This window comes from Falco cherrug, chromosome 4 (genome assembly GCF_023634085.1).
Source record: "Falco cherrug isolate bFalChe1 chromosome 4, bFalChe1.pri, whole genome shotgun sequence".
Taxonomy (NCBI): Eukaryota; Metazoa; Chordata; class Aves; order Falconiformes; family Falconidae; genus Falco; species Falco cherrug.
The window spans coordinates 65,161,823-65,180,636 of NC_073700.1; the positions used below are offsets into that span (position 1 = coordinate 65,161,823).

At 49.8% G+C, this 18,814-nt stretch overlaps 1 protein-coding gene and 1 long non-coding RNA gene across 3 annotated transcripts in view; one reads left to right on the forward strand and one right to left on the reverse strand.

Annotated features, from left to right (window-relative positions):
• The window catches only part of LOC114016695 (uncharacterized), a 70,527-nt gene extending 63,472 nt beyond the window's left edge, over nt 1–7,055 (reverse strand). For both annotated transcript variants that reach the window (XR_008732046.1, XR_008732045.1), the window contains exon 1: nt 6,359–7,055. This is a non-coding gene — a long non-coding RNA (uncharacterized LOC114016695). The remainder of the gene's footprint in view (nt 1–6,358) is intronic.
• Nucleotides 7,056–7,853: 798 nt separating this feature from the next.
• FZD8 (frizzled class receptor 8) lies at nt 7,854–10,634 on the forward strand. The gene is given in 2 exon segments (XM_005442363.4): nt 7,854–9,021; nt 9,023–10,634. Coding segments are annotated over 2 exon segments (2,007 nt in total). The 5' UTR covers nt 7,854–7,981; the 3' UTR covers nt 9,990–10,634.
• The last annotated feature ends 8,180 nt before the right edge of the window (nt 10,635–18,814 follow it).

Sequence of the window (18,814 nt, forward strand, 5' to 3'; positions counted from 1 at the left end):
ACAAAGCCAATAAGGGCTCATTAGATGGGATAACTTAGTGTATGAGCTCTAAGTTATAAAAGACCAACCAGCCTAACATACAAAAGCAAAGAACGAAGGTAAGATCTAAATAATTGATACACTTCCTAGGTAGGAAATCTGTAATATAAAAAAATCTGTACAGCAAAACTGGCAAAGTGGCAAGAAAATGAGATATTCAATTTATTATTCCTTCACAGGGCTCCCTTAAGTCAGTGAATTAACCAGGAGGAATACATTTGATAAGGCTAATGCAATAAAAAGTGAGAGTAACAGCTGTCCTGTTACGGCTGTTATCGCTGCTTTTCTTGGAACTCCACAATCCACTGGAAGAACTGAAAGCCTCTCATCCAGAAACAGGCCCTGACCAGACCAAGAGAGAGAAGCACCCAACTAGTACTAACAGGGACAATGTTAGAACTTAATTTTTAGTATCCATTTATTCCCGTGTGGCTGTTTCCTGCCATACAATCATGTGTATGCCCCCCCCCCCCCAAGGCAAAATAAATTTATGAATTAAAGAAATTTTTATCAAGACTGCATCTTTTGCAACACTATTGTGAGCCCACAAAAGACAACTGCAAAAAAACTCATACCAAAGGGCACTATTTTCTCTTCCCCCACCACACACACAGCGGACTATCACTGACATCATTAGCACCAACTAAGAACCAAGAAAACCCAAAGGAACTGGCAAAGGAATACCCTTATTAAAAACTCAGTGGGTGAAACGAAAGGAAGGACGTTTTGCTATTACAGTGAAATTCCTCTCAACACTTCGCTTTTCAATCACACCTCTTACTGAAATGAAAACAGAGAAAGGTTTTTAAGAGCAAGTTTCTGCTGAGACTAGGCACCTGAGAGTTCCCTAAAAGCCGTTCCAAACCCTGCCTAATGCTGATTCCCTGCACAGAGTTAACATCTTTGACTAATGTTATAAAGTGAAAAGTGCTAACACAACTTGTCATTCTCAAGGCCAATTTATTCATCTAAATTAGCACAAGCCCAAGCCTGCTGTCCTTATTCATATTTGGAATCACCAGCCACTTACGCGTTGTCCCAGCAAAATTAGTGCAGTGAAGGATTAGTCAGGATATAACCCTAGAGATAAAAAATTTGTTTAGAGTAAGTGAAATAAAAAGAATAAATATTCCAAGTGAGTGATGAAATATATGGGGGTTATTTCCATTTTAACTCCAGGGCAATGAGTAATTTCAGTAAGAATTTCTCAGTGTGATTTTTATCATTCAATATTTTAAAAATTACTACTGTGCATCCTGCATCAAATGTTGGGATTGGAAACAATGAAGCTTAAAAAAAAAGTCCACTTCAAACAAGTATGCAAAACATTATTCCCTTAAATTATGCCAGTACTGACTTACGAGCTGCAAGAAGTAGTGCCAGAATTTATGAACAACTTTGTATTGTTCAAGGATTTAATGACACACATTCCTCTTCAAATCAGGTATACAAAGCTTCACTTCCTCATATCTGGGTTTTATCCTGGACCATGCCTTTCAACACAAAGTGTCATTTTTTCTTTGGCTCACTTCTTACTCGTAAGTGCATCACCTCATTCTCATTTAATTTACAACACGTGAGAGGGCATACATGTAAGCTAATGTCTCCATACAGCTTATGCAAAACTTAGTAAATCAAAGTGGACTGCACTGCCTAATCTTGTCTATGCATCAACTCAGCCCAGACTAGCCTACTGTGGATGTGGCATCCTCAGCTCAAAGCCTTTCATATCTACTTCTTTCATGTCTGCTTCCACCAGGCTGGATCGACTAGCAGAGAGCTGCGCACAGGCTGGGCTCGATGTCTTGCCAAGGAGTCCCACGGCTCCTTGCAGTGTGGCAACCGAGCCACTCTGATTCTGATTTACAGTATACGACAGAGAACCCTGCACTCCACAGCTTCTGTGTTGCGGTTCTTCCTTACACCCTGTTAGCATCCATACTCAAGAGTTGGTAAGAGTTACTTGTGTTATTACCTGTCTGCTACCACTAAACCAGATATAGATGCCACAAAGTTACGTAGGTCAATATACAGAGCCCCCTCAACTACTCCAGTAGATCTGACATCAAAGACCAGATGCATGCATGCCATACCATCTTAAGGCCAGATTTTAATTTTTATTTGGAAGCTGCCTACCCCAGATGGCTATGGCTCAGTCAGGTGGCAATGCATTGCAACTGCATGGTATTTGTATTATGCACCAAATATGGTGACAATGAATCAATGGATTGTTTAACTCAGGACAATTTGTCTTCGAAAGTCATGATTTATCATGTGTGAACCATCGCACCATGAGCTATTGCAATCTGTAGCACAGGTAGATTATCAATAAAGCTTGCTAAATAATGAGAAAAAAGTAAAAAATCAGGAAAAAGGAAAATGAAAAAGCTTGTCCTCGAGAACACTTATTTTCTTTCGTAATCCTTATAATCCATATTTTCTTGCACTCCTTCCTCCTGCATCGTTTCACTAATGAGAAATGAAGCAATATACAATTACACTGAGTGAGCCAATACATTGCAGCCCAATCATCAACTGCATAGTGTGGCAGAACAAAAGGAAGCCCTTCCATACACAGTGATCTTATGTTGCCCTCATGCTAAACTGCTGTTCCCACTGACTTCTTACGCTCAATTCTCCTGCCTGTGCTGCTTCCCTAGTGAAGCCTACACATCCAAAGCAGCCTCCAGAAGAAGTCTAACGATGGTCTGCTCCTACGTGCAGCAGAAAATTCTCCAGCTACATTCAGGGCCACAACCTGCAGCTTCACTGTTGGAGCAATCCTCAGAACACAGCACTGATCAATCACTTTGTCATCCTCCTTTATGGTAAAGGGATAGCAAAGTACTCTTCCAGCAGTTCCTCCTTCTTCTCTACCACCTGCTTACTGCACTCCAGAAGTAGCTACTGCAGCAGGTTGTATCCACCCTATTTTCTTTTGGCTGAAAGGCTCTCTCACATCTCACCGACCAACAGTAGTGTCACGGTACTGTGCCTACCCACGACCAGCTCTGACACCCCTGAGAAGATGTAAGCAGAACATTGTTCTTCTTGTCTACAAAAGGTTCTCACAAATCACAGTAAAATACAGGCTGCCTCAGAAGATGGGTCAAGGCCATTTAATTTTCTGTGACGCTGCACCCTCCCACCCCTATTTCTTTGCAGGTTTTGCAGTGCTAGACTTAGAATTTCTGCTTTGCAGACTTGCAGAAGTACAAATCAATGTGTTCCTTCCCATACTTGGACTGCCCATCATGTTGCTGCCTTCTGAACTACGTGGCATGCAAGAGAAAATTATGGATTAGAAAAAAGTTTCTCTTACTTTTAGGCAAACGCTGAAACACAGTAAGGTGCCATAACTCCACCTCACGCTACCTACTAACTTGCCTGTAAAAACACTCTTGCTCCCTGCTCCCATTTACCCTGTCCTCAAAAAGTTCCACAATTTCGAGTTTCATGGTGTTGTTCAATGTATTGGCCATGCAAAATCCCCTGTGTCTTGCAGCTAACCAGTATTTGCGTAGACAGTCTCTGGATAAAGCTCTGTGATCTGCCATAGAAAGGAGATCAGCCTGGACAGCCCCTTCTGGGCTTAATCCATGAAATTACTGCCTTCAGTCAAGGCTTCATTCTAACAAGATTATTTGAACAATTTCCATGGACTGAGTTCTTCTTTTCAAACATTTTTATAAAAGCACCATTCATTGACCTATCCAATGCAGACAATGCCACACTAAAATGTACTGGAGAACATTGGGTAGGAATTAAAAAGCCATTTTTCAATCTAAAACACACCTGTATTTTTAAACAAACAAAATACCCTTTCAAAATAATAATAATAATTAAAAAAAAATCAAGAGCCAATTTACTGATCTTAAAAAAAAATGCCTTCTTGTTACCACCATCTGGTTTGGTGTGATCCATGTAATCCTAAATGCAAAGCCTTAGATGCACACAAAAATTAAGTTTACATTAGAGCGGCCAGTGACAAACCTAAATGTTTGAATAAGAGAGGCATGAACATCTGTGGCAGCAAAGACTTGTAGAAGTGTTACCTACTTGTCACATCTATAGGTTTGCAAAAGGTTGTACTATCTGCAACGCTCTTGCCGGCTTTATATTTCTGCATGATTTGATGACTGGACATCTGTTTTCAAACCCCTGCAAAAAGTGCTTTAAAGTAATCTGTATTGCTACAGCAAAGCTCAGCTTTTCAGAAAAAGCAGCTGCTGTATTTTCTGGAATAAACACACAAACCATTTTAAAGGCTTGACCCTTGATTCCTTCATCTCAGTACTTCTACTGACTTCAGGGAAGTCTAGGCATATGAGCAACACACAATGGGCTGTGACTCCACAGCCTTGAGCTACCCAGGCTGCTTTTCAGTCAAATGAAGTAAAGCAGCCTCCCCACAGCTGTGCTGTTTTATATACCTGAAAGACAATTTCAAAAATTATCATGGTCTTACTAGGGAATTTGGACATGCAGTCATTACTAAATTGGCATAAAGTTCCGTATTACCAACTTTGTCATTACTGAACAGCTTCAAGACACACAGCATCTTTGTGCTGCATCTTTTTACACTGTAAGAAAATGAGCACATGAACGAAATAAAAACAAAGCCAAGCGTACTGTTGAGAAACTTGGTATTCTCTTATTTCTAGGAGAGCTATAGTGTAATCCTAAACTGTAGCATTCACCATGTCTCCTGAGTTTCCTTTCTGAAATATTGCAATGGAAATTTTACAGCATCTGTGTTGCTTTTGGAAGCCATCAACCTCACATCTGCTGTCTCTGTAGTGCAGAGCTTAAGTTCAGCGTAAAAAGGTACTTTGTAATAGGCAACAGGAATCCTGACAGCGGTAATTTACAGGCTCACCCAGCTCTCCTGACTAGGCTTGCTCCTTTTTACATTCTGTGGAGATTTTTACATAAGGTTTTTAAATAAGGGACTCTTCAAGCAGTCACCAGCATAGCAGTCACTGCTTAAAACGGAGCATCACATCCAGGACTGGAAAGCGACTTTATAAACCTCTGTCAGTCAGGGAGATCTCAGCTAGATGACAATTTTTTTATTCCGTTCTCTTCACTGGGCATTGTTCCACCTCCTGACACTTTTCAGCAGGGTATTAACTAAACTAGCACTGCAATAACCGCCTCCTTTCGGAGTTCTGACTGTGAGCAGAGCTAACAGCACCTATGCAGCAGCGGGGCCGCTTTCACGGCCGGGGCGCGAACCCCGGGGGAGCGCAGAGCCCCCAGCTGGGCGCCGGGGCCGGGGGACGCGTTTTGCAAATTACCGCCGCGATTACACAGCGAGCGCGTTTATCGCCCTCTGATTGCCCATTTCCTCCGAACTGGGTAATCCGTGCGCTCGTTTCAACTGAGAGACAGGCAGCAGCGGGGAGGATCCTGTTAGCACAGCCAACAAACTTGGGATTGCTTTTTGTTGTTTTGCCTCACGCGTTCCGCTGCCCGCCGGCGCCCGCTCCGCCGCTCCCGCACCGCCCCTGGGGCGGGCCCGCTGCCCCCGGCCCCCGCCCCGCGGCTGCCGCTTTTCAAAGGCGGCGAATCACCGAATTTCACGCCGCCGAAAGATAAGTCCCGCCGCGTCGCCACCCCGCCGGCTCCCCGAGCGGCGTGTTCCCGAGATTACAGTCATTACAGCCCCAGCATGAGCTCCACACAAGCGCGAAGCGCAACAGCGCGTCAATTAAGAAACAAACGCCCCGTCCTGGGAGGACGACAACCCCCCGGGACGGCCCTGCCGCGCACCGACCCCGCGCCCGCCGCCGCTCCCCTTAAGGTGGTCCGGCCTCGCCGGAGCCGCCGGAACGCCCTCCTCCCCCCTTCCCCGGGGCGGGCGCGGGAGAGCGGCGAGCGCCCCCAGGGCCGCCCCACTCCCCCAGCGGCGCGGCGGGGCAGGGGGCAGCTAGCGGCCTTGCGCGGCGGCGCCTGCGCGGGGAGCGAGGCCCCGTCCAGCGCCCTCAGGGCTGCCCGCGGCGCGGTGCCACCGGCGGGTCCTCGCGGCTCCACCGCGCTGCGCCGCAGCCCAGAGCTGCGCCGGGGCCCGGCGCTGTTCCCTCGGGAGCCGGCCCGGGCGGGTCCCCCGGGCCTCGGCGGCTGCACGCGGCTCCTCAGCGAGTCGCCGCCTCCGGCGCCGCGCCGACGCGAAAGCTGGGGCAGCCGCGGCCCAGCCGCACCGGGCTCCGGCTGGGCCGCAGGTCGCTGCCAGGGGGGCGGCGGCTCAAACCGAGTGGCCGCGCACCCACCCCTGCGGCGGGAGCTGCGCCGTCGGCGGGCGCGGGAGCGCGTTCACCTGCCGGGGCGCGGGGCTGCTCCCCGCCGGCCGCTCCTCGGTGCGCGCCCACCGCCGGCGCGGGTCCGTGCGCGTGCCGCTGCGCGAGGCGCCGCGCGTGGCCGGCGCGTTCCGCTCGCAGCTGCCCGCGCGCCAGGACTCCCGCGGTCGCTGATGTCGCGCTTCCCCTCCCGCTGTTCGGCTCGGGCCGTGACCCCTCGCAGGCCGGCGCCGCGTCTCGGGCTGAAGCGCTGCCCGCGGCTGTGCTGCCAGCCGTGCGGCGGGCGGCTCCGGCGGCGCGGGCAGCCCGGGCAGCAGAGGCCAGGTGTCGGCCGGGTCCCTCGCCTGCCCGCGCTGCCACCTCCCACGCGCGCACGTGCGGCAGCCGCTCCGCACGCGGCATCAGCGGCGCGGTGCACAACACCCGGCACACGCCGGGAGACGGTCCGCGCTTGCGATGCTCAGACCGGCATCGCTGCAGACTCCCGCGGATCCCAAACGTTTGGAAGGAAACCGCGTCCGAGGGGACTCCGGGCAGTGGCAGAACTACTGCTGCTCCCGGAGCGAACCTGACGTGACCGGGAACCCTTGAAAGGGGGAAAGAAGTACTGTGCCGCTCCCCATGCACCGGGCAGGGAGCGTCTGACACTGCAGAACCGTGCCTTTTCCGCACGGCCAGCACCCCGTGCAACGCAGGGGAAATAGACAACAACCAAACTACCGCCACGTCCCCGGCAGCTCCGGGGCACCGAGGAGCGCCCGCCGCGCCGCAGCCGGGGCGCCGGCTCCACCTTAAGGAGGGCTGGGGCCGGCCCCCCGCCCCCCGCCCGGGTCGGACTGATAGGCGGCCGAGGCGATGGGGGCGGGGCCTGGCGGCGCTCGCTATAAATATTTATGAGAGCGCGGCGGCCGGAGTGGCGCTGCCGGGGCCGGGGAGCGAGAAGTTGCGCGGAGGCGCTGCCGCGCTCGCCCCGCGGCTCAGGTGGCACGATCGCGGCCGGGGGCTCCGGCTCGCCCCGCCGGCGGCGGAAGGGCAGGAGGAGGAGGCGGCGGCGGCGGCGGCGAGCGAGGACCGGCCGGCTGGCGGTCTCCCGCAAAGCTGGGCGCTTGGGCGGGCGGCGGGAGGAGCCGCTCCGGCCGCCCCAGCACCGGCCGCTCCGCTGCCCGCTCGCTCGGGGCGGTGGGAGCCGGGCGCCGCGGAGTGCACCGCCTGGTCCCCGGGACGCCTCAGCCATCTTGACCGCGCCGCGCGGGGGCTGACGGCGAAACTTCTCTGCAGCCGCCACTCCGTGCCCCGCCGGCGCTGGAGCAGCAGCGAGGGAAGCGGCGACCCCCCCTGCGCAGCCAGCCCCGCCAGGAGCGATGCGACGGCGGCTGAGGGGCCTTCCCTGAGCGGACCTCCCTCCCTCGGCGCGGCGCGGGGGCTCGCCGGCTCCCCTCTCCGGGTGCCCGCGGGGCCGCCTTCCTCCTGGGCGACGGAGCCCCGCGGGGGCTGCGAGACCTCTCACCTGCGGCCGGCACGGAGGGGGCCGCCCTCCGCCCCCCCCGAGCGGTAGCCGGGGCGGGGGGCTGCTGTGGCGCCGCGCTCCCCGTGGCTGCTGAGCGGGACGGGAGAGGAGCCGGGGCCGCCGCCCGCCGCCGAGCATGGAGTGGAGTTACCTGTTGGAAATCACCTCGCTGCTCGCCGCCCTGTCCCTGCTGCAGCGCGCCGGCTGCGCCGCCGCCTCGGCCGCCGCCGCGTCGTCCTCCTCCGCCAAGGAGCTGTCGTGCCAGGAGATCACCGTGCCCCTCTGCAAAGGCATCGGCTACAACTACACCTACATGCCCAACCAGTTCAACCACGACACGCAGGACGAGGCCGGGCTGGAGGTGCACCAGTTCTGGCCGCTGGTGGAGATCCAGTGCTCCAGCGACCTGCGCTTCTTCCTCTGCAGCATGTACACCCCCATCTGCCTGGAGGACTACAAGAAGCCGCTGCCGCCCTGCCGCAGCGTCTGCGAGCGGGCCAAGGCCGGCTGCGCCCCGCTCATGCGCCAGTACGGCTTCGCCTGGCCCGACAGGATGCGCTGCGACCGCCTCCCCGAGCAGGGCAGCCCGGACACGCTCTGCATGGACTACAACCGCACGGACCTCACCACGGCCGCCCCGCCGCCCGCCAAGCCCCCGCTCCGCGGCGCCAAGCCCGGCGGCCCCGCCAAGGCGCCCCCCGCCGCCGCCGCTCCGCCGGCCGAGGCCCCGCGCAAGCCGCGGCCGCCGCCGCCCTGCGAGCCGGGCTGCCAGTGCCGGGCGCCCATGGTGTCCGTGTCCAGCGAGCGGCACCCGCTCTACAACCGCGTCAAGACGGGGCAGATCGCCAACTGCGCCCTGCCCTGCCACAACCCCTACTTCAGCCCCGACGAGCGCGCCTTCACCGCCTTCTGGATCGGGCTCTGGTCCGTGCTCTGCTTCCTCTCCACCTTCGCCACCGTCTCCACCTTCCTCATCGACATGGAGCGCTTCAAGTACCCCGAGCGCCCCATCATCTTCCTGGCCGCCTGCTACCTCTTCGTCTCCCTCGGCTACCTGGTGCGCCTGGTGGCCGGACACGAGAAGGTGGCGTGCAGCGGCGGCGCGGGGGCGGGCGGCGCGGGGGCCGGGGCGGCGGGGGCCGGCGGCGGCGCGGCGGCGGGGGCTGCGGCGGCGGGGGGGGCGCGGCGCGGCGGGCGGCGCGGCCGAGCTGCAGCCCGAGCTGGCGGGGGCCGAGCACGTGCGCTATGAGAGCACCGGCCCGGCGCTGTGCACCGTGGTCTTCCTGCTCGTCTACTTCTTCGGCATGGCGAGCTCCATCTGGTGGGTCATCCTCTCCCTCACCTGGTTCCTCGCCGCCGGCATGAAGTGGGGCAACGAGGCCATCGCTGGCTACGCACAGTACTTCCACCTGGCCGCCTGGCTGCTGCCCAGCGTCAAGTCCATCGCAGTGCTGGCGCTCAGTTCCGTGGACGGGGACCCCGTCGCTGGCATCTGCTACGTGGGCAACCAGAGCCTGGAGAACTTGAGGGGCTTCGTGTTGGCGCCGCTGCTCATCTACTTGGCCATCGGCTCAATGTTCCTGCTTGCTGGCTTTGTCTCGCTCTTCCGCATCCGCAGTGTCATCAAGCAGCAGGGCGGCCCCACCAAGACTCACAAGCTGGAGAAGCTGATGATACGCCTGGGGCTCTTCACCGTGCTCTACACTGTGCCAGCTGCCAGCGTGGTTGCCTGCCTCTTCTATGAGCAGCACAACCGGCCCCGCTGGGAGGCCACACACAACTGCCCCTGCCTGCGTGACCAGCAGCCTGATCAGGCCCGCCGCCCGGACTATGCAGTCTTCATGCTCAAGTACTTCATGTGCCTGGTGGTGGGCATCACCTCTGGTGTCTGGGTCTGGTCTGGCAAGACCCTGGAATCCTGGAGGGCCCTCTGCACCCGCTGCTGCTGGGCCAGCAAAGGTGCTGCCGTGGCCGGGGGCACAGGGGCAGGAGCAGGTGGCCAGGCTGCAATCGCTGCAGCAGGGGGACTTGGGGCTGGAGGCGGTGGCTCCCTCTACAGCGACGTCAGCACTGGCCTGACGTGGAGATCGGGCACTGCCAGCTCTGTCTCCTACCCCAAGCAGATGCCCCTGTCTCAAGTGTGAGGAGGGGGAAGGAGGCCAAAGGTTAAGGAATGAGGGACACTGGCCTGCCTAAAATGCCCCCTCACTGTTTGGTGCCATTAATGAACCCCTAATGGTCCTTATTAGCCACAGCTTGTATAGAACAATGCAGCTAGCAGAGGCCCCAGGCTCCAGCCCCCTCCTCCTTTCCCTCCATTCATATGCAGGGAGCATGTACTTCAAGGAGCCAGCTTATTATTTTGCTGGCAGAGGAGGGTAGAGGCTCACCCGTGTCTTGCAGAGGGCAAGGTGCGGCAGCTTCTGATTCACTCTGGACTAACAGCAGCTTTTTGCTTGTGAGAAGGGGAGTCTTCCTCTCCACCCCACCGTCCTGAGGTGGGAGTCTGCTGGGACTGCAGGTTTTGGGATATTGATGACCAGGCAGATGCCTTACAGTACAGACTGAATCAAAACATGTCTTAATTATACACCCCAGCTAAATACGGGTTTCCTACATTAAATGATGTATTTATATAATTATTTGTTACCTTGTACAGATGTGTAAAATATGTATATATCCAAAGCTATACAGTCTGTAAATTTTTTTGTAAAAAAGTTTAGAGGCTACCCCTGTAAGAGCAAATATGAGTATTCTATTTTGACAATAAAATGACTTTTGATAAATGACTTTTTCAAGCTTTCCCACTACTCCTGCCCTGGTTATTCCAGCTGCTGTGTCTTTAGGTGGTTTTTGTAAACTATGAGCTACATTCATGTTCCAGTCATCCCCGTGTAATAGATGGCTGCCGCTGTTAAAGAGGCGAGATCGGTAGACACAAGGAAAACAAGTCATTCAACAAGTTGTTCTAAAAAAGTGTTTGCTAGAACTGGGAGGTGCCTTACCATAGTTCTCAGCTTTTTGAAAGCTGACAGTGCCTTTAAACTGAGCCTTTACAAAAGAGTCATCTTACATGGCATGTTAAGTATCCTTTTAAAATGGGTGTTATTTTAGGAATGTGCACACACACCTCTCATATCTGTGGTCTACACTTCCATAAGCACCTGCCTTTCCAGGGATGCGTACTGAAGTGTAAAATGTTAATGTTTTAAATTCATAGATCATATACTACAGTGGAACATAGAGTTGAGATTTGTTAGATCAATCTCTTCTTAACAGATTAAACTAACATCTTAACTTTTGTATATCAAATATGGTCCTTTTTCAAGAGAAAAGGTATTGTTCTTCTGTCAGGACTAAGCTAATTTATTTGAGCAGAAGGCTGTTGAATTAACAGAAGAATGCTTTGGCAATTGTTGAACTTTTTACCTGTCTGCCCAGTGGCTCAGAACATCATTCCTTTAAGAGGAGCTAAATGAATAGGGTTAATCTGTAGGGAACTTGGTTTCTTTTGAGTTTGGGAAAACTTTGATCTTTTCTCTTCACCAAACGTGATGTATAGTCTGAAGTTTCTTTCCCTGCTGCCTGGTTCCTCTTGTTGCAGACCAATTGGCCACCATGGAGCCTTAAAGTTCTTCAATTAAAGGGACATGGGACTTTTTTTTTTTTTTTTTTTTTTTAAGAGGAAGACTTGTAACAGTTAGTGAACACCAGAGGGAAAAGGGAGAACAGCCTTTTAAACAGCTTTCCCCTGCATTGTTAGCCAGACTGCAGGCAGCAAGGCATAGCTTGGAGCATTATAGAAAAGAGCTATGAATGCCCTACAGGTGGTCTGCTCACATAATCTCCCCAATTTAAAACATTTTCCTTTACAGGACAATTGCATTACAAAACTCCCTTCTCTTTTGCTCCTAATTGAACCAAAGAACAACTACAAGATTTTCTTTCAAAACAGTGTCTAAAAAAAAATTTAAAATCTATCAACTACATTCTAATCTGCTTTCTAAAATTGCTCAGAATACCAGAAGTAAAAACTGCATTAGACATTATTCCAGATATTTTTATGCTGTCTGCTTATATTCTGTCAAATTAGCAATCATTTAAATGCAATTGGTTGGGTTGTGTGCTAGCAGTGAAAAGATAGCCCCAGGTCCCTTATTAACCTGTCAATCATGATAAGAGATGGGCAGCTACCCTACTAATGACACAGATATCAGTCATGATTTGTGGGAAAAACCTTGTTCCATTGAGCACTGACTTGATTACTGGTATCCCTTTCAAAGATCCCATAACTTAATAGACTCCTCCACTTCTACAAAGTTACCAGGATCATGAAAAGGAGGAACTTAAAATGCCAATGGAGGGAAAAATAATTTTAACTTCTCAAATGTAAAGGATGTTTCACTAGGATTTATGCACGGTGCCTGTTTATACACCAATTGACCAGGATCAGAATATTAACATACCTGTAAATTGAAAGGCCCTAGTATTTTCCTGTATTGCTGGGAAACTAAATTTTTAACAGTTGTTGAAACATTTAAACCAATCAAGCAATTTTCCCTGCTGTCAATGGGGCTAAGGTCTCTACCTTCTTCCTGCTGGGGAAGTCCCACCTATGGAAGCACAATCACACAATCGCTTCTTCAGATAAAAATCTGTGTTCCTTCCCCTCCAGCAGGTTCTAGCAAGGATGACTGAGGGGTGGTACAGTCACAACTATTCTGTGAGAATTTGTTTAGGTAAGTTTCTCGCAGGTTGCTGGTGCAGGTTGCTAGTGCAGAGATAAAAGCTTTTCTAGTAAAAGATAGGAAGTAGCCCTGTGGCTTCATCTACCCTAGAATGAGCTAAGAGGTGCTGCAGGTGGACTTGGTCAGGAAAGCAGTCTCAGAGCTAGTGAGGTTAACAAGGTACCTGCTTTGGAAGTGACTTGAGTAATAACACAAAGGTTAAACAAAAAGGAACATTGAAATCACTGGAAACACAAACCTGAGGAAATGGTGCTAGAGAAATTAACTTACAAGTGCAGATTTTTGTGAATCAACATAAAATTTGTGTTAAGGGGAAAAAACAGCCAGAAAACCCAACAGCAAGGCATTTAGGTATACAAGAAATAAACATCTACAGCTACACAGAACTTCACATTATTATGATAACCTTTATTAGACTTCAAAGACAAATTTGCTATGAAGATCCAAAAGATACAGGTGAGGTGGTAGGAGTTAAATGTAAACTTTCAAGGTCTGATGATAAACTGCCTTCTCCCTAAATTTGCCAGGGAGCTACTAAAAATAGTCACAGCAGATCTGTGGCCCGTGCTCTTGCCTGCAGAGCAGGAGTGCCCTTGGTATCCCTGCTGGCATAGGGCAGCACCCCAGTAGCCACACTGGCTCTGCAGAGCTAAGGGAAAGCTCTGTTATCACTGATGTGGCTCTGTAGCACGACTTGTATGGCGACATTTGGAGAGCTGGATAGATGGGCAACTAAGAGCCTCCTGCAGCACACAGAAAGGTCTAACTGCTCTGCTGAGGAGAGGGACTAAGCTAGCAGAGAAACATGGTTTGGGATTTTTTTTTCTTCTCTAGTAAACAACATACCTTTAGAATGTTCCTTTTCTTTCCAGGACCCTTCTCTGCTTTACATGTTCCTGCTTCATAAGGAAATCCTATGGATTATTCTCCTGCTGCTGTAATGGCTGAATAATCCTGCAGCCTCCAAAGGAGCTGGCCCAGCTGCCAGCAGGCCTTTTAAAAAGAGGCAGAGCAGCACAGGTGTGTTGCAGAGTCTCAGGAGGGACATCACATCTCCCCTGGGCCCTGCTGCTGAGTCCCTGGGAGCTACCTGGAAGTGTCCTGCAACCTGCTCCAAAGTTTTCCTTGTTCAGGAGAAGCTTCCCTGGAGCTTTGATAATTAGTTATGGAAGGGACTTCAAACAGGGAGGAATAGGGAAATTCTTATATATTGAAATACTCTCAGTGTGGCTAGACTTTCTGGGAAGGCTATGAAGACTGCCACACGAGGAGGCTTTTTTCCTTCTTTCTTACACAATATTTCAAAATCAGAGTGTTGAGGTGCTCACCCATTAAAGAGTAATTCAAATGGGCTGGACTAGTCTTAAGAGGTCTCCCAGGTAGGGTAGGAAAGCTGGAGGCCAGGATGTTACACCCTACCCACAGTGTGCTTCACCCCAGCTTCAGAGCCCAGGTTCTTTCCAGATTCACTCAGGCAGACAGCTGAAGTTGGCTCGTAGGAAAATTTGACAACCATTTTTCACAAGAGGAAACCAGTGCTGGGAGCCAAAGCAGAATGCCCACATTTAAAATGGAATCAGTAGCTGAGAAATACCAGAGTCCCTGGGAGAATCTCAGGTCTGCTTTGAAACATAAAAACTTCAGTACAAGTAAGACCACTGTTTGATCCCAGTGACTGTGCTCAACACACTTCTTTTGCAAACACTACATGCCATGCAAAAGCCAAACCTAGCCTGCACAGTAAGTTACCATTCTTAACCAATAAAGACATGGAATTTTATATGGGATAGACAGGCTGCCTAATACAGGGAAAAAGAGAACTGGTGATAATGAAGGTTGAAAAAATGACAAAAGATGCTTCTGGAGTGAAAGCTCACCTACACTCAAGGTCATGTTGGAGGAAAGCTCAATGCGGGCCCGTCAAACCAGCTTGCAGAATCACAACCAGTTTCCAAACTGCCTGTTAGAACCTGCCTGTAGCATGCCCTGCTCCTGCACCCCATTTCCAGAGCCACATGGCCTTGTGTTTCTCTAGACACACACTTCTTCCATTCCTTCCCACCATGGCCAACCCAGCTTCTGGCCCATCAAGGAAGCAAGTGAGGAAAAATCTCTTTTTGTTGCCCGTCCTGGCCATGTTCCCTCCTTTCTAGTCCTGCATACCAAAACGATGGTATGGAAAAGATAGCACAGCTTTTCCTAGAATTAAAGAGGCTGGGCAACAAAGGTCACGCACTGAAAGCAACAAGATAAGCCTAAGAAGAAGAAAGTGATTTACAGATGATGGTCCAAGGAAGAAATACCGAACAGGACAGACTCCCTGCACATGGTCATGATGAGTTGCAGGCAGCCTTTAAGAGGACCCAATTACAAATGTTCAGACTGCTCTATTTTTTTTAGCTTTTATAAATGCCCATTACTGTAATCAGGTATATGAATTTAACTAGTTCAGCAGAAAGGATCACATGTCATAAATGTTGTGATGGTATGGAAATAACTAGTGTCTGGTATTAAAATGTGGAGCCATAATCTGAGGTGACTAAGGATAGTCAAATCACTTCAGAAACTAGTACCCAAGGTCAAATGCTGAACCAAGCTTTTTGAAGGCTGAGATAATACTTTTGCCCTCCTATAAGTCTCTTATCTCTGATCTCAAAACACTTTACATTCACTTGTGAATTAATAGTAATTTTTTTTCTTGGGAGGCAAAAACTATAATAGTAATACTCAGGCTAATGACACTTAAATGCAAGTCCGGGGAAACCCCCTGGATTTCCTGACTCTGTCCTGTGTTTTCAGTAACACTCCATTTTACAAGTGCTTCCTCTTGATGAAGCTTCCTATGATGTGCCCCCCAATTTCCCCCCAACAAACCCCCCAAAGGCCATGGTCCCCCACGCCCAGGCCGTACGCAGTTTTCCAGGCACAGCACCAGACCCGTGTCACCGGTTGCCAGCAAAGCCAGTACTCTCCAGCACCAGTGCCACTGCAACCTTTACAACCTATAACAGACCCTGGCTCTTGCATGGGGCCCGGGCGAGAGACGGGAACCTCTTCAGCAGGAAGGCACCGAGAGATTTGAGGGAGCTGGGGGAAAAGAAACAGGCCAGCTTGAGGCCATCGCCTTGGGCTTCGCCACAGGGCTGTCTGTGCTGAAGGGCTAAAGCTTAATGGGCTTTTAAAAGCTTAGAGGAAAATGAGCCATTATTCCCATTCTCTAAGGCAAGCAGGCATGGAAGAGGGGGCTTACAGCAGGTTTGGAGTCGCAGCGGGAAGGGAACCCCGGCAAAGGGAGGAACTCCTGCAGCAATGCGGAGCGGGGCGGCGGCAGGACGGGTCGGGCTCCGCGCGCCAGCCAGCACTGCCCTCAACTGGGAGAGACTGGGAATATCACGCCGAGGCCCGTCCCGGTCCCCGCTCCGGCAGGGCACTGCAGCCAACGTTTGCCGCCTTTTCTCCCCCCCCCACGCCCGCTCTGGCGCGGGGCGGGGGCGATGCCGACCCCCACCCCCCACCCGGGCCTGCGGGGGGGCAGCGCGCCCCGGGCTCCTGCCCGCTGCCGGCTGGCGGCACCGCCGCCGTGCTGTCACCTCCGCGCGGGGGTGACAGCCACCGCACCCAGCGGGGGAACACAGGGAGCTGTGGTGGCCTTCCTTAAACATAGCGTTCCAAGAAAATACTGGTCAGAGAGACGTGGGCAAGTTAACATGCGTACCCGCTATATTACAGAGGAGAAAGCTGGACTCTCTTGGATGCTCTTTCGGTGTTTTAATATGTTGCAGAAAGAAAATGGTTCTTTCCCAATCATATTTGCCATATGTACAACTTGTTAGATGCTTTCATGTATGTTTTAAATGCGTTAGCAATATGCTCTTTCCTCCAGATGCTTGTGGTTGCTAACTTACACCTAACATTTTTCACAAAGAAGCATTAGTCTCACTTGTTTTTTCTACTTGATTTTTTGCCAGAAAACAAGCCTACAGCTAGAATGTCCCATTTTCACACCTTCTGAAATTAGAAAGAATAATTTTCGTGCTATGAACTGACGATTCAAAATGTATGTTAGACATGATGCCTTCATCGTTTCTCAGTGGTTGAAATCCAAATGGTGTCCTTCAATGTAAATCAGATAATGTAGCAATCTGGCTTACGAAACTAATTACTTGCTTTGGCTTTCTCTCCAAATGTAGGGTAGGAACAAAATGAAAACTGCCTTTTTGGAAGGGAGAGGGAAATGTTTCTCATCCAGCTGCAGAACCTGCAGCTGTGCATTGCTGCCATCCAGAGCGACAGCCTCCCAGCATTGCAGAGGGGAGACCAGCCCCACCGCAGGGAGCTGTGCTGTGTTCTTTTCCCAGACCTGCTGGGCAGAAAACACATTTACCGCTGTGATTTTTAAGCTGAAGTTACTTTTTTGCAAAACTCTAGGGAAGCTGTATTTTGCCTATAACAATTTGGAAAATCATAGTTTTCCAGGATACGGGGCAGTGCATAGGAAGGAGTCAGATCAGGAAACCACAGAGACCCACAAGGAGCTTCATTGCTGCCATCCTCTAGCTCATTAGTGTACAAGAATTGTGTGTGTTGTTTTTAGCAGCTAAAGAGTTATTTATGGCTTCTATGTTCTCAAGCCAAAGTGAGTGAGGGGTGCAACCAGGGCAAACGCATCAGAGCAATGCAAATCACTGACAAGGCATCATGAATGCAAGCTGAGCAGAATTTAAATACAATCCATGAATGAGAGGAAAGATTTGCATGAGGGAAAGAATCATTAGAATCTGATTTAACAAGCAGTATATAAAATGGGCCTTTGCAGCTTAAAATGAAGCAAAGCACATTCACATTAATCATTCTTAATGAAAAAAAAAAAGCAAAATCACAAAACCCCTAATTTATTAGTAGGGCTTGGAATAGAAATGGTTTTCACAGAATACCTTTAGATCCTGATTCAGAAACTTGTGCTTGATTGCTTTCTTGAATAGAAGTGGATCATAAGCATGTAGGGTGGTAAGGACTATTTAAGTCCATGCCAAAGGCCTATTGATTTCAGAGAGATTTTATAAGATGCTTAAAGTAAGCATACACGTAAATGTTTTCCTGAACAAGAGTCCTTTTCTGAATTAGGGTTTACCTCATGAATTTATACAGTGCTTTCAAACATAATTCCTTCTGGGAAAATAGGATAGATGAGAATAAAAAAAAAAAATATATTTCTGCATTTATTAAAATAAGGTAATGGAGAATTATTCTGGATAGAATTATTCAGGGTAGAATTTTCTGTAAGGTCCAAAACCCAACACCAAAAACTCTGTGGAAATTGAAAGTGAATGATGTTCATAGAGGAACATTCATAGACACTCTGCTGGTTTCATCCCAACTGAATTATGGAAGATTTTGAATATAAGGTATTCTATAGATAACAGCAGTCTCTTGCAAGGAAATGGATATGCTGTTTTACATTAATTGGTATTATGTCTTTGAGAAAAGATAATTGCTTTTAAGAAACTCCTGCTGTTCTTCATTTTCAGTCAGTTGTCGCAAACAGTGGGCAGAACAAACTTTTCTTTATATTTAATGCCTCCTAAAATGCAATGTGTCTACCTTTAAATATTTTGCCTTTTGAAGCAATGGTTGAGGTATCAGCTTCTGCTGTGCTGTGTTTTCTGATAATAAAGAGATCATATATCTCTGTCAACACTGGACAATCTTTTTCTTTCTATTGAAGCATAGGTACAACTGTGTATTTACATCTCCTAGCATATTGCTGTGGAACTACAGCGCTTCTTTTTATGCACTTCTCTTAAGTAAGTCATTAACAGCAATACACATGAGAATTCAAAGAACTCAGTCTACAGCTGTATGGCTACACTTCTGAAAGTTAAACTTCAGCGTCAATTTTTCTTTTGGCATTTTAGAAGATTTCACAGTGTTGCAGTGGTGACTTGCAAGATATCTTTTTGAAATCTATGAAAGATATGACCAGTGTGGTTTTGTTTTTCCTGCTCTTTTTCTAAATAATTCTACTGTGAAAATGTTTGACATCATACGATATTCCAGTTCAACAGCAATACTTCTCCTGGCTTTATTTTCTCTGTCCTTTTGTTGAGCAAAACCAATACCACATTTGGTGAAAATTAACAATTTCTACAGTAGTACTTCAGCTGTGATCATTGATTAAATATTTCTTGATATTTTCATACTTTCATTTTTTCTTCCTTCTG